Genomic DNA, 15,237 nt, shown 5'->3' on the forward strand with positions numbered 1-15,237 from the left:
AGGACATCACAACCCAAAGCCCCCCCCCCCCCCCGAGAGCCTGTGGCAGTAGTGGGGTGTGTGTGTGCATGTAAGCTCAACTCCTCCCCTTCCCCCTTTCTAAATCCATCCAAAGGCGGCAGAGGTAAGAGACCGCTGAGCCCACCTCTTCCCACCACACGTCCCACCTAACCCCAAGTGATTCGGTCGGCATTGCCCGTTTCATGAAGCGCCCTTTCTACAGCAGGGCAAAAGGGATGGAGGCACTGCCCAGGCACGAGCCAAACCTGGGAGTCCTCTGAGCTATTTTGACCGGCTGGGTGGGCTCCACTCCCCCTCCCCTCCTTACAAAATGTGATCCTCACCCCCAAACACGTTGAGATAAAGGCTAGGATGGCCAACCGTCATTAACTGTGGGGTCCTGGGTGCTCTCTGAGCTGGGTGGTTTTCTTGCAGACATTTCACGACCCAACTAGGGAACGTCATCATCAGTGCTAGAAGAGAGGGGGGTTTGTGGAGTGGGGGAGGAGGAAGAAAATGAGGAGAGGACAGTGGGGTCCTTGGGGCTCTCTGAGCTTGCCTCTTTTCTTGCATCACCCAACTACAGAACATCATCAGCGCTGGAAGGGAGGGGGTTTTGCTCTTTGGTCCTATACAGAAATTTGCCCTCCCAGTATTGGTGGGATTCTGGGTTTTTCCTTGGTTTTTCCATTCCTTCTTTAGTTTTCTGCTTCATTTTTTCTCTGGTGTTAATCCCTGCTTATCTGGGTATAGGCTTCAGGGCAAGCTACTGTATATAAACATGATCAAATCCCACACTCCCTCACACTGATGATGTTACCTAGTTGGGCCATGAAACATCTGCAAGAAAACAGCCAAGTTCCACTCCATAAACACTCCCCTCCCTTCTAGCCCTGATGATGTTGGTCCCTAGTTGGGTCATGAAATGTCTGCAAGAAAACACCAGGAATCCCACAGCTCAACCCTGAGCTCCAAAGATTCCCTTAAGAACAGCCACCTCCCACCTTGAAGAATATCCGGGGGGGGGGGGGAATCAAAGGGCTCACCTGAGCTGTCAGCTGACGCTTGGTGTCCTCGCAGGTCTTGGCCATCTCCTCCAGCTTCTTCTGGGCCTCCTCAGCCTCCCGCTTGCTCCCTGCCACCAGCTTCTCAGAGTCCTTCCGGGCAGCCTCCAGCTCCAGAGCGTGCTTCTGCTTGACCTGGGCCACCTCCCTGTCCAGGCTCTGCTGCCCTTGGGTGGTCTTCTCCGCCAGCTCCCTCTTCTCCTCGGCCAGCTGGGTGTGAGCCCGCTGGAGGGCGGCCAGGCGCTCCACATACCCGCTGTTCTCTGCTTGCAGCTGGTGGAGAAGGTGCTCTTGTTGGAGGAACTTCTCCTTGATGGAGGAGGTCTCCGAGAGCTCCTGCTTGGTCCTGGTCAGCTCCGCCTGCAGGAGGCCGGTGGTCTTCTGCAGCTGCTCCACCTCCTCCCGATGCTTGTCCCCCTGTGAGGCCTGCGAGGCCTGGAGCTGCTGGTACAAGCCCTTGAGGGGCTTCAGCTCACCAATCAAAGCCTGAGCTCCGGCCAACTCCTGCTGCTGTCCTGCGAGCTGCTGCTCCTTCTGGAAAGTCTTCTCCTGCCAGGACTTGAGCTCTTGGCCGAGGGCCTCCTCCCGCTTGGAGAGCCCGCTCAGCTCCTTCTTCAGGGTCTCCACGGACAGCCTCAGCTTCTCGGCCTGCTCCTGGGAGCTCTGGGCTTCTGCTTTCATCGCCGAGCACCTCTCTGCCGCCCGGGAAGCCGCCGTAGCCATCTCGGACTGGAGGAGCCTCAGCCTCTCCTCCAGCTTCTTGCTCTTCTCCGACTCGGCCATGACCAGGCGCCGGAGGTCCTTGCTCTCCGCTTCCTTCTCCATCAGCTGCCGGTGCATGATGGACCTGTCCTGCTCCAAGCTGTTGATGTGGCTGGCCTTCCTCTCCGCTTCCTGGCGGTAGCGGGATATCTGCTCTTTCCGGTTCTCTTCCAACCTGTCCTTCTCCTGAGCCGAGGTCCGCATGGAGGCCAACTCTTCCTCGGCTCTTGACACGGCCTTCTGGCTCCGCACCAGCTCCTCTTCTGTCTGCAGGAGCTCCCTCTTCAGTTTCTCCACGGTAGCCTTGGATGCCTCCAGGAGCTTCTCCAACTCAGAGATCTTCTGCCTCTGATGGCCCACTTCCCGCTTCAAAGCCTCCACCTCGGTGTGTTGCTGCTCCTTAGAGGCGGCCGTCAGCTTCTCCAGCTTGCCGACCTGGCCCTGGAGATCTTTGCCCTCCTTCAGCTGCTTCTCGTACATCTCCCGGAGGGTGACCGACTCCTTCTCCAAGTGGAGTTTCTGCTCTTCCAGGCTTTTGAGGGACGTGTCCTTGGAGCGCACCAGGGCTTTCAGGCTGTTGATCTCGGCTTCCCGGGTTCTGGTCACTTCCAGGAAGCCCTGCAGCTCATTCTCCATCTTGGCTTCCCTCTCCTTCAGCGCCTCCACCGAGGCCAGCTCTCCTTTCAGCTTGCTCACCGTCTTCTGCAGGTCCCTCAACTCCTCGCAGCGGGAGACGTTCTTTAGCTGCAGCTCCTCCAGCTCCCTCTCCTTCTCGCCCACCAGGTCCTGGGCCCTGGCCACCTCCTCCTGGAGGCTGGAGACCTCCACCCGGTGCTCATTGGTGAGGTTCTGCAGCTGCACCTCCAGGGCCACCTTCTGGGCCTTCTCCACGGCCAGCTCGGCATGGGCTCGTTCTTCCTCCACCGCCAGCCGCTTGGCTTCCTCCTGATGCTGAGCCAACTGGCTTTCCTGGTGCTGCACAGTCTCCTCCAACTTGGCCTTCAACGTCTTCAGCTGGGCGGAGACCTGTTCCACCTCCTGCTCTTTTTCCTTCAGAGCAGACCTGAGGCTGGACAAGCTGGATTCGGCCGTGGTCAGATCTTCGCTGCTTTGTTCTCCCAACTGCTTCACTCTGGCTTCCAGCTGCTCTCTCTTGAGCTGCTCTTCAGCCAGTCTCTTGACGGTCTCTGCAAGTTCCTGGACAGCCTTGTGCCCGTCCTTCTTGGCCTGAGCCGATTCTTGACATGTGGTAGCCACCTGCTTCTCCAAGGTGGCCACTTTGGCTCGGAGTTTCTCTTCCGAGCTCGTCTTCTCCTTGACTTGGGAAATGGACTGAGACAATTTGGCCTGAACGGCAGCCAGAGCTTCTTGGTGTTGGGCGCTGAGATTTTTCAGCTGGGCTTCCAGCTCTGCCAACTTCTTCTGGTCAGCCTGAAACTTCTGGCCGCTTTGCTCCAGCCCACTCCGTTCGGTCAGCTCCCTTTTGGCAACGGGCAACTCAGCCAGCTGACGCTGAAGCTCTTCTAGCTTCCTCCTGGACTCCTCTTCCAGTCGCTGCATCTGGCCTTCCAAGGCTTGCCTCCTGGCCTTCTCCTCAGCCATTCCTTCCACCGCCTGGTCCTTGTGCCTGGTCAGCTCCTGGACCTGCTCTTCCAGCTCTGCGATTTGCCGGAGGTTGCTCTCCAGGGACTCGGCCGCCCTCCTCTTCTCGTCCTCCAGGATCCCCTCTGTGTTGCGGACGGACTCTTCGAGGACCATCAGCCGCTCCTGAAGACGAGTATGCTCCTTGGCCAGCTTCTCCTTCTCGGCCAGCTTCTGCTGAGCTTCCCGCAGCTGGCTTTTCAAGGCTGGGACGGCTGCTGCCTGGGCCTCGCTCTGCTGGCCCTGGGCAGTGAGGGCCACAACTCTGGCCTCCAGCGCCTGGATCTTCTGACTGGCCTCCATCTTCTCCTGGTGGAGCTCCACAGCAGAAGAGGTCCGAGCGTGCTCCAGGGACTGCAGCCGCTCGGCCAGGGAGGACACTTCCACTTCTTTCTCCTGGAGCTGCCTTACGGCCAGCTCCTTCTCCTGGGCGATCCGGTTATACTCCTCCTGGCTGGCGGCTTCAATCTGGGACACTTTCTGATTGCTCTGCTTCAGGGAGCTGCTCAGTTGATCCACCTGGTGGCTCAGGTCTTCGATGGCTGCCCGAGACCTCTGCTCCTTCTTCTCCCAGTCTTCGGCCAGCTGGCTCTTCTGGCTCCTCTCGGCTTCCACCTGCTGGTGCAGAGCCAGCAGCTCCTCGTCCCTCTGGTGAAGGAAGCCCGTCAGCTTGGCGATCTCTGCCGTGAGGGTGTTGGCCTGGGCGATCAAGCATTCCTCCTGGGCCCGGCAGTCCTGCTCCAGCTTCTCCTTGGCACGAGAAATTTCGGAGCTGGAATTCTGCAGCTCCGTCAGGAGGCCCGTCAGCTGGGCTTTCTCCGCTTCAAAGCTTCTCCTTTCGGACTGGAGGTTGGCCTCGAGAAGGTGCTTCTCTTCTTCCAGACGGAGGATGGTGGCTTGCAGTTCGGCCTGCTGGCTGCTCAGGCTGGCCACTTGCTGATTCAGGCCCTCAAGCTGTGAGAGGGGGAAGCAGGGACACATCAATTACCCCAGAGAGAATCACCTGCGGGGGGTTCACTTCTCGCGCTCTCTGATCTACAGGTTGTGCTTTCCACCCACCTCTAGGCTAACCTGGTCAAAACAGACCCCGACATTAGCAGGGAATACCGGACCAGAATGGAAAATGAGGAGAAGGGGGGAAAGGAGGGGGGGGAAAGAGAAGAGCTGAGTGACTTTGGACCAGTCCCTCTCTCTCTCAGCACAGTCCACCTCACAGGGTTGTTGTGGGCAAAACAGGAGCAGAAAGGCATATCAGATCTGTTCACCGCTTTGAGTTATTTGTAAAAAAATAATAAAGGCAGGATACCAATAAATAACTAAGTAGTTCAAGATAAAGACAACTAGCGTTAGTTCATCTTCCAGAGATGAATCGGAGCCGGCAGCCAGAGAGCATGACCCCCTCTCCTGGCTGGGGCCGGTCCTGGGGCTGCCCGGCTCCCACCTTCAAGACGTCGCCCAGGACTTCTCCTTTCACCGGCAGGGAGCTGGTCTCCTTGGTCAGCTTGGCCAGCTGGTCCTCCAACAGGGAGATCTTCCCCTGCAGAATCTCCACTTTCTCTTCCAGGCATCTCTGGGGAATCGGAGACGGAGACAAGCAATGAGAGCCCACCTGCCTCTCTGCTCTTCCCCCCACCCTCCCAAAAAGTGGGTCACCCCCATCATCCAGGGGGGGAGAAGGAACCCAGCCAACATGGGCCCCATGTGTCCCAACCTCTTCCCACTCTCCCTTCAGGCTTGGCCCTTCAAGTGGGCAGCCTCCAGATCCACTTGACACTCTGGATTGCCTTCTGGGTGCTGGTAATCTCTCTCTTCCTCTGTGTGTGTATGTGTATTCTCAAAACTATCAGAGAGAGAACTTAAGAGGGGAACTGTTTATTCTGCCCAGTCCTTCCATCTGTCTGTCTTTCCTTCCTACTGTCCTCCTTCCTGAGCTGCCTAGAATCTGTATCATCTATTTATGTATTCATCCATCCATCCATCCATCCATTTTCTCCAGCTCTCTCTCTCTCCATCTCTGTATCTCTCTCTGTGTATCTCTCTCCAGCTCTCTCTCTCCATCTATCTATCTATCTATCTATCTATCTATCTATCTATCTATTATCTATCTATCTATCTATCTATCTATCTATCTATCTATCTATCTATCTTTCTCTCTCTCTATCTCTCTAGCACTCTATCTACCCATCTCTGTCTCTGTCTCTCATCTATCTATCTGTCACATTTATATGGCTGCCCATCTATCAGCCAATCCTGGGTGTTTCCTAATCACTTAAATGAGATGGGTGATATAAATCAGGAGTCCCCAACCCGAGTCCGCAGCAGCCCAGCAACTGGGCCGCACAAACAAGTGAAGCCCCATCCGTGGGCTGCAGGCAGCACAAGAAACCAGGCCCCCCCTCCGGTCCATGGAAAAACCTCTCTCCACGGAACCGGTCCCTGGTGCCCAAAAGGTCAGGGGGGACGGACTGATATAAATGATAAAATTAAACGACAACACAGTGCAACCTTTCGCTTCAGAAACTGGCGGTTGCGTCTCCAGGATCAACCTGCCCTGGTCCTGATGAGAAGCCAGCCAGGTGCCCTGGGGGCCAGAACGGTGCTCTGCCCCAGCTACGGACCCCAAAGAACGCAGCACACACAAAGTCCGTGCAAACCTTAGTTTACTAATTAAGGACTACTAATGAGCTTTCTTAGTAGTTGTTCTAACACAAGTACAGTTTAAATCAGTCTTTTCTGAACAAAGGCTGTTAATTTAACTTCATTAACAGCCGACAAGAATCCAAAGAATAATAACTCAATTCTGAGGTACAGTCTTTCAGATAACCGTAATCTTACTGTGGTTGGCCAAATGCCCAAAAGCAATTTGCAGGAAAACTGACAAGAGAGAAACAAGAGCCAAATCAAACGATTCTGGAATCAAGACGCGAAGGAATATGAACGAAGTTGTTTCCTGCAAATTGCATCAGACGTCGTCCTTCCTTAAATAGGCTAGGGGAGTGGCCAATTGGCCCCAAGCCTTACTCTCGAGGAGACCTCCTCCTGAGGAGCCACTTCTGCCTTTTGGCAGCTCTGCGCGCCCGTGCATCGAGAAGAGGCTCCTCCTCTTCTTCCTCTTCACTTAAGGGAGCTTCTGAAGGCCCTGGCTGAATCCCCGCCTCTGGCACCACATCTTCTCCAGCCTCCTCACTGTCTGACTCGAGTGCCAGCTGCTCAGGCTGCTGGCGTAGCACCACACCAGCCTCCTTGCTGTCGGAATCAGCCACAATCTGCACAGGCCGCTGATGGGCCACAACAAACGGGGGGGTATATTCCCCCTCCCAAGTGGGCCTGTTCATCTCTTGCTGACCTTCTCGCTCAGGGCCCTGTGGAGCTCTGCTTCCAGGCGACTCCTCCGCTCCTCCCATTCCTTCAGGGACTTGTCCTGCCCTTCGCACATTTCGTTCATGGCTTCCTGAAGCTCCGTCAAGGTGCGGGCGAACTCTCGGAGCTGAGGGAGAAGACAGGAGAGGCTTCGGTTGGACCCCCTGCCCCTTTTCCTTTTGGCAAAAGGCTGCCAGGATATGGAATGCCAAGTGTCCCCCCCCCCGAGCCCCTTGGCTCTAGGACCTCATCCTTTCTCTCCCCTCCCCCCCCCAATTCTAAAACCCAGACTCTGCCACCCTCGTACCCGGAAAGTGAGTTCTCCGTTCTCCTCGGAGAGCTGGTTGATCTTCCGGTCCATCTGCCCCTTCTCCGTCTTCAGATCCTGGCACTGCTTCAGGGTCTCATGCAGGCGGAGGAGGAGGCTGCCAGGGAAGAGGGGGAGGAGGGGGACCATCAGAGGAAGGAGACGGGCAGCAGGATCGGACTCTGGAGCATTCCGAGAGCCAGCTGCGGGGGCTCTCCCCAAATTTATTTTGTTTACTTATTGGCTTATCTACTTATTCATTCGTTTGTTCCTTCCTTCGTTCCAAGAACTGGCTCCCCAAATTTATTTATTCATTCCGAGAGCTGGCTGCAGGGGCTCTCCCCAAAATTACTCATTTATTTACTTGCTTATTTATTTGCTTGCTCATTCATTCATTCATTCCAAGAACTGGCTGCAGGTGCTCTCCCCAAATTTATTTATTCATTTACTTACTTATTTATTCCAAGAGCCGGCTGTGGGGGCTCTCCCCAAATTCATTCATTCATTCATTCATTCATTCACTCACTCACTCATTCATTCATTCATTCCAAGAGCCAGGTGCAGGTCCTCTCCCCAAATTTATTTATTTATTTGTTTGTATGTTTGCTGATTTGCTTATTGTGAAATGTACTTGCCACCCATTTCACTACCAACAACTCTGGGTGACTAACATCATAAAAGAAATTTAAAAACATTAAAATCATTGATTAACAGAAGATGGAAAAAGAGCGGACACATGGTGGTGGTGGGGAGGGGTGGGATTAGGTAAGGGTAATTCATCAACCAAGACACTTGAAATACTGCCTCTAGTTTTGGTTGCTACGATATAAAATAGATGTTGGGACTCTAGAAAGAGTGCAGAGAAGAGCAACAAAGATGATCAGGGGACTGGAGGCTGAAACATACGAAGAACAGTTGCAGAAATTGGATATGTCCGGTTTAATGAAGAGAAGGACTAGGGGTGACATGATAGCAGCCTTCCAGTATTTGAGGGGCTGCCCCAAAGAAGAGGGAGTCAACTTATTCTCCAAAGCAACTGAGGCAGGACAAGAAACAATGGTTGGAAACTAATCAAAGGCAGAAGCAACCTAGAACTAAGGAGAACATTCCTAACAGTGAGGACAATTAACCGGTGGAACAGCTTGCCATCAGAGGTTGTGGGTGCTCCATTACTGGAGGTTTTGAAGAAGAGACCGGATAGCCATTTGTCTCAAAATGAAGGCGAATATATGTGTCCCAGGATAATGTTGCAGGATCCAACCTGGATCTAGGGTCTCCTGCTTGAGCAGGGGGTTGGACTAGAAGACCTCCAGGGTCCCTTCCAGCTCTGTTATTCTGCTACATCCAGGCTCCCCAAGGCCATACAAAAAGCTAGGACGGACCTTTCATTCTTGTCCCGGAGCTCCTCCATCTCCTTGGGCTCCAGATGATCTGCAGCCGCCTGCCGTTCCTGCAGGAGGGTGAGGCGGTCGATCCGCTGCTTCATCATCAGGATTCGCGTATCTACGCAGAGAGCACAAAACCCTCCTCAGAACCTGAGAGGCGGCCATTCGGACGACCTGCCAGGCAGAGCCATTCCGGGATGGCCCACTCAACTTTCCCTCATCGAGAAAAGGCAAAATGGCGACTGTTCCTCAGAATCCAGTGCAATTCTAACCCCACTGGATGACCAAAGGGGTGAATTTGCAAAGCTGCAAATTAGATATTTTAATGCTTTTTTAAAAAAAAATGTTTTCACTATGTTTATTGTTTTAAAATGTTTTTAAGGTTTTAATTGTAGTGTATGTTTCTGAACTGTGAGCAGCCCAGAGTCGATTGTGAAGATGGGTGGTTATAGAATAAAGAAACAAAAATAAAATAATAATAAATAAATCTATTAAATAAATAAAATAATAAGAGAATAAATTAAAGAAAAAATAAGTAGAATGATAAAATAAAAAATTAAAATTAAATTAAATTAAAATTAAATAAAAAAGTAAAGTAAAATAAAATAAGTAATTAAAAAAAAACAAAAAAAAAACAAAAAAATAAATAAATAATAAAATTAAAATACTGTATTTTTCACGGTATAAGACGCACCGGAGTATAAGACACACCTTAGTTTTTGGAGAGGAAAATAAGAAAAAAGCTGATTGGCAGGTGGATCGGCCTCCAATCAGCTGTTCCCAGAGGTGAATTTTAGCAACAGGTTCCTTTCCTTGCTTTTTTTCCTGCCTCTGAAACTTCTGAAATTCCGTTTCAGAAAAAAAATAATAATTCCTGCCTCTGAAAGCCTCCGAAACAGAGCTTCAGAAAAAAAGCCTCTGAAGCTCTGTTTGGGGGCTTCTTTTCTGAAGCTTTCTGAGACTTTTTTCAGCCTCTGAAATCTCCGTTTGAGAAACTGGGCGGGGCTACATTCGGAGTATAAGACGCACCCAGATTTTCACCCTCTTTTTTTGGGGAAAAAGGTGCGTCTTATACTCTGAAAAATACGGTATTTTCAAAAAGTCAAGTAAAATAAAAAAAAATGTAAATTAAAAAAAAGTAAAAAAGAAACAAAACATAAAATGAAATAAAATAAAAATACCTAAACTAAACTAGGAAGTAAAATAAAAACAAAGATGGCAGAGAGAATGGCCTGGGAAGGCCGGAAGGAGGCTCACAGTGAAGGGTCAGCCGAAATGGGGGGCTGGGCCCAAGTCAAAAGAGAGTGAGGGGAGTGAACGCCTCAGCCAGACTTATAATGAAGGTTTATAATAAAAGTCGCACAGGCGGTCTTCCACTTAAAACCATTCATTGACAACTGTTCCAAGTTACAATGGCACTGAGCAAAGTGACTTCCTACTAGTCCTCACAGTTACGACCACGGCATCCTCATCACCATGATGACCCCCTGGGATCAAAATCCAGGCACCTGGCAGCCGGCAGGTATTCGTCACACGATCCCCTTTTCCCACCTCCTGGCCTCCCTTGGAAGGCCGAGGGGACTTTGCTGGGCCTTTTAACCAGGCAGCAGGCATGTAAGCAGACATATATGAGGACCCGGATTGTGGGAGCAATAAGCTGACTTTGTATAAAAAAGAACACCGCTTGGGGGGCCCCCGAAAGCCCTACTAAGCAGGTATATACAAAAGTATGAAGGCTATTGCTTAACGCATTGTAAGCCGCCCTGAGTCTCCGGAGAAGGGCGGCGTATAAATCGAACCAATAAATAAATAAATATTATTTATTTATTAAAGGGGGGGGGATAAAACTGTTGCCAGGAATGGCCCAGGTCCCATCCTGCCCTGCCACTGCAGGGGCTTTGTAGTCCCTTGAAGGCAGGCTGCTTGGGGGGTCTCCACTCTCCCCCCTCCCCACTCACCTTTCTCGTCGATGAGCTTCCGGTTCTCGGCCAATTCGTGCTCCAGCTCGTCGCGGTTCTCTCGCTCGGCTTCCAGCAGCTTCTTCAGCCTCCGCATCTGGAACTGGGGGGTCTGCATGATCTCCCCCATGGGAGACGAGGAGGAGGAGGAGGAGGAGGCGGAGCCGGGGAGCAGCCTGCCCAGGAAAAGAAGCGGCAGGTTAAAATTCTCTTTTTAAGAAAGGATTGGGCAGCCATTGTCGGAAGGGGCATGGGGTGTCCCTGACTTACAACACCTCGCTTAGTGACTGTTCAAAGTGACAACTGAAAAAAGTGACTTTTGACCATTAAAGGGTCACATGATTTAGATTTGGATACTTAACAACTGACTCACAGTTATGACGGTCGTAGTGTCCCGGGGTCATGAGATCCCCTTTTGCGACCTTTTGAGAGCCAGCTTGGTCTAGTGGTTAAGGCAGCAGGCTAGAAACTAGGAGACTGGGAATTCTAGCCCCACCTTAAGTATGCAAGCCGGCTGGGTGACTCTGGGTTGATCATCAGGAAAAGGGAAGTTCTAGTCCTGTCTTGGCACAAAAACCAGCTAGGGGATTTTGGGCCTGTCCCTCCCTCTCAGCCCCACACACTTGGCAGGACTGCTGTTGTAGGGAACATAGGAGGAGGAAGAGGTGTTGGAGATATTTGCCACTTTGAATTAAAAATAAAAATAAAAAAACTAAAATAAAATACAATACAATAAAAAAAACCCTAAAATACAATAAATTATTGAGGGCCTAACTCCCCTCTTTTAAATTTTTTAAATTTTTTAATTCGTGACTTTATAAATTGGGTGTTTTAATCTGTGTTTCGGCCAAAATATTTAATAATTTTAAGGGATTTTTAATATTTGTATTATCTGTATTTTATCTTGGCTGTTCACCGCCCTGAGTCCTTCGGGAGTAGGGCGGTATAGAAATTTGATTAAATAAGTAAAATAAATAAATAAATAAAATACAATACAATAATAAAATAAATAAATAAATAATTAAATAAAATAAAATAAATAAAATAATAAAATAAAATAAAATAAAATAAAATAAAATAATAAAATAAAATAATAAAAAATAAAATAAAATAAAATAAAATAAAATAAAATAAAATAAAATAATAAAATAAAATAAAATAAAATAAAATAATAAAATAAAATAAAATAAAATAAAATAAAATAAAATAAAATAAAATAAAATAAAATAAAATAAAATAAAATAAAATAAAATAATAAGGTGGAGTAGAGTGAAGCGACAAACATGCCCATCAGGCCTCGGAAGAAAACCACCTCTTACTTATTCATGCTGGAAGAAGATGCGATCTTGTGTAGTTTCAAGAAAGGCACCCCTCGTTTGGGTGGGGTGACCTCTTCTGAGCTGGCACTGGAGGTACTTGAGGACGCTGGCACTGGAGGGCAGAGGAGAGGAGAGGAGAGGAGAGCAGGAAGGCCGTGAGGCAAAACAGAGGCAAGAAGAGGCTCAGCCTTCAATTCAACTGGTTTTTTTCCCCTGCTAAGAAGTTTCCAAAAAAGTCAGTTTTGCAGCCAGAGGAATTCTCTCACTGCAGAAGACGCCAGTGTAGCATCTCTACAACAGTGAAGTCATCTCAAATCTTCTCAACTTAGTGGCCTCCAGACATTCTGGACTACAACCCCCATTTTGTGTGGTCCTAGATGCTCTCTGATTGGGGGTTTCCTTGCAGATGTTTCATGACCCAACTAGGGAACAGCATCCATGCTCTGGTCATTACCTAGTTGGGTCATGAAACATCTGCAAGGAAACCACCCAGCTCAGAGAGCACCAAGGACCCAGCCCTTCTCCTCCTCCTCTCCCTCCCTTTTAGCACTGATGAGGTTACCTAGTTGGGCCATCAAACATCTGCAAGAAAACCACCCAGCTCAGAGAACCCCAACCTTGAGGTACAAAGATCCTTTTCCATCAGTAAACACGGGGTTCCCAGTCAAAGCACCACAACCTTCTCAGCACTTACTTTTCTTTTGGAGAAAGTTCTCCAGATCTTCGCTGAGACAGTCTTCGTTGTAGAGCATGAAGTTCAGGAACTTGGCCATCTCCGTCTGGGGATGAGAGGGGAGGGGGAACAGGGGGCCCCCAAGTTATCCAGAGAAGGATTAGCCAAGGAAATCAGATGAAGCCTATGCCCCCCCACCACTCCCGCCAGAACTCAACTCCTTTTTCATAGCCCGTTGCCCTTCTCAAACTTTTTCCTCCAAACAGTCAGTCCTCGACTTACAACCTCAATTGAACCCAACATTTCCATTGTTGAGACAGTTGTTAAGTGAGTTTTGCCCCATTTTATGACCTTTCTTGCTACTTCAGTTGTTAAGTGGCTCACTGCAGTTGTTCAGTTAGTAACACCGTCATTAAGTGAATCTGGCTTCCCCATTGACTTTGCTGGTCAGAAGGTTGCCAAAGGGGATCACGTGACCCCGGGACACTGCGACGGTCATAAATACGAGTCAGTTGCCGAGCATCCGAATTTTGATCACGTGACCATGGAGATGCTGTCAGATGTGTGAAAAACAGTCGTAATTCACTTTTTTCAGCGGCATTGTAACTTTTAACAGTCTCTAAATGAACTGTTGTAAGTGAAGGCCGAATTGGCAGGGTGCAACGAAAGGGGTCGTCCACAGAGGCAAAAGGCAGCCTAGCAACCCAGATGCCGATGAGATGAGGAGGAGGCTCCTGGCTGGCTGACCAGATTCCCGATGGAACCCAGGAGGAGATCTCCCTTACCTGCAGGTCGTATTCGAGCGTGGTCCACTCCCGAGGAATCTTATCGCTCATGGAAACATAGTACAAGAGCAGCATCACCACCTCGAGAGAGCAGAGCAAAGAGTCACCTGGAGGACACCTCTGGAGAAGAGCAGAAGCACCCCAACTCCAGCAAGGGGGGTCAGCAGCTCCATGAGATGGCAACACGCCTCTGGAAAGCTTCTGATCAAAGACACCTGGGAAGACTTTGAACCCATCCATCCTGAGGAGGAAATGGGCGGGGAGCTTGGCCACCTGCACTCAGGCCCCTCCTGGCTGGCCAAGGCCTCCTAGGAGCTAGCATGGGGCTGGGCCCAAGCTCTGCTTAAGGGGGTGCTTTCAGCTACCGTATTTTTCAGAGTATAAGACACTCCGGAGTATAAGACGCAAATTAGTTTTTGTGGAGGAAAACAAGAAAAAATAACCTCTGCCTCTGCCTACCAGCATCCATTGGTATTCATCTGGCTAACGTCCTTGCAGCAAACAGCCTGGTCAGCTTCAGCACATTATCTCAGCCTGATTCAGCACGAGCAGCTGATTGGCGGGTGGATCGCCCGGAATACTCCCAATCAGCTGTTCCAGGCTGCAGGGATTGACACAGACCATAGCCATGCCTCACGTTTTCAGCCTCTGAACGCTCCGTTTTAGACCCGTTCCAGGATGCGGGGATCACCACAGCCCATCGCTGCTGATCGCCATCTCTGCACGCGTTTTTGGCCTCTGCATGCTGCATTTTCGGGCGGTTCCAGGTGGCAGGGATCGCCACCAATCCCTGCCGCCTTGAAGCGCCAAAAATGCAACGCGCAGAGGCCAAAAATGCAAGGCACAGAGGCGGTGATGTGCTGTGGCGATCCCCACAGCCCGGAACAGGTCTAAAACAGTGTGCGAAAATGTGACGCGCAGAGGCCAAAAATGGCTGAGTTGGGGGCCAGTGGATGGGTGGGGCTACATTCGGTGTATAAGGCACACCCAAATTTTCATCCTCTTTTAGTGGGGGAAAAAGTGTGTCTTATACTCCAAGGAGGAGGTGGTGCACCCCTACTCAAGAGATCATCCTTGGATGTGACCATTTTGGAGAACTCTTCTCCTGTCTCCAACTTCCCCCAAGGGGGTGGTTGAGCAGGTAGAAGGTGCCTGGCTCCAGAGGACCCTGGAGGAAGGGATATCAGGACCCTCTTCAAGCAGAGTTCAGGCCAGGCAACGGTCTAGGAAGGCAATGATCACGCTTGTGGATTACCTCTGGAGGGCTCGGGATGGGGGTGATGCATCCATCCTGGCTTTCTGGGTCCCTCAGTGATTTTTGACAGTCAACCAAGATGTCCCTCTGGAGCAATTTGGGGCATTGGGAATAGGGATGCTGTTTTGCAGGGGTTCCCCCTTTATTCCATGGACAGTTCCAGTGAATGCCAGATCTTGTTGGGAAACACCCAATCTATCACGAAGGAGGGATCAAGCACAGGGATAGCCTGGGATCATTGCGGAACCCCAAAAGGGCTGGAGCTGACCCCCTAAGTTCTTTGCAGCTTTACTGAATTGTCCCCAAGGGACATCTGCAAGACTGGGTTCCTCTACTACAGGCAGAACATAATGAAGTAGTTAGCCTGCATTCTACTCCAGGAGGTCTGATTGTTCATGCCTGACAGGTCTGGCCTTAGAGCCCTCTTATACGAGATGTTCTGGGCTTGGGTATCTTACCAACAACAATCAATAATAATTAGTTTCATCTAAATGAGTCTGGGCAGCTCACAAGACGTAAAAACAATACCCCGGGCCTCTTTTCCCCCCCAGACTAAGTCTTTCTTCAACCCGTCCCAGGAAGCCAGTCCAGGCCCCAAACCCAGGAAGCCACGAGTACCAAGGAGCCGGCCCTACCTTGGCTAACTCCAGTTCTTCCGCTGCCAAGAGCTTCTCCTCGGACACCAGGCTGTGCGGGGAGGCTTTGTGCTTGCAGATTTCTGGAAGGAG

General features: G+C 50.5%; 1 protein-coding gene across 6 annotated transcripts in view; it reads right to left on the reverse strand.

Annotated features, from left to right (window-relative positions):
* Nucleotides 1-15,237, reverse strand: part of NUMA1 (nuclear mitotic apparatus protein 1) — a 47,228-nt gene that overhangs the window by 13,519 nt on the left and 18,472 nt on the right. For all 6 annotated transcript variants that reach the window (XM_060682691.2, XM_060682688.2, XM_087895672.1 and 3 more), the window contains exons 5-14: nucleotides 15,145-15,227; nucleotides 13,255-13,335; nucleotides 12,491-12,575; nucleotides 11,797-11,908; nucleotides 10,478-10,653; nucleotides 8,517-8,637; nucleotides 7,135-7,252; nucleotides 6,814-6,954; nucleotides 4,909-5,037; nucleotides 1,047-4,421 (exon numbers count right to left, since the gene is read on the reverse strand). In XM_060682691.2, coding sequence (XP_060538674.2) covers nucleotides 1,047-4,421; nucleotides 4,909-5,037; nucleotides 6,814-6,954; nucleotides 7,135-7,252; nucleotides 8,517-8,637; nucleotides 10,478-10,653; nucleotides 11,797-11,908; nucleotides 12,491-12,575; nucleotides 13,255-13,335; nucleotides 15,145-15,227 — 4,421 coding nt within the window. The remainder of the gene's footprint in view (nucleotides 1-1,046; nucleotides 4,422-4,908; nucleotides 5,038-6,813; nucleotides 6,955-7,134; nucleotides 7,253-8,516; nucleotides 8,638-10,477; nucleotides 10,654-11,796; nucleotides 11,909-12,490; nucleotides 12,576-13,254; nucleotides 13,336-15,144; nucleotides 15,228-15,237) is intronic.

Source organism: Pantherophis guttatus, chromosome 5, assembly GCF_059756535.1.
Source record: "Pantherophis guttatus breed Tessera chromosome 5, ASM5975653v1, whole genome shotgun sequence".
NCBI lineage: Eukaryota > Metazoa > Chordata > Lepidosauria > Squamata > Colubridae > Pantherophis > Pantherophis guttatus.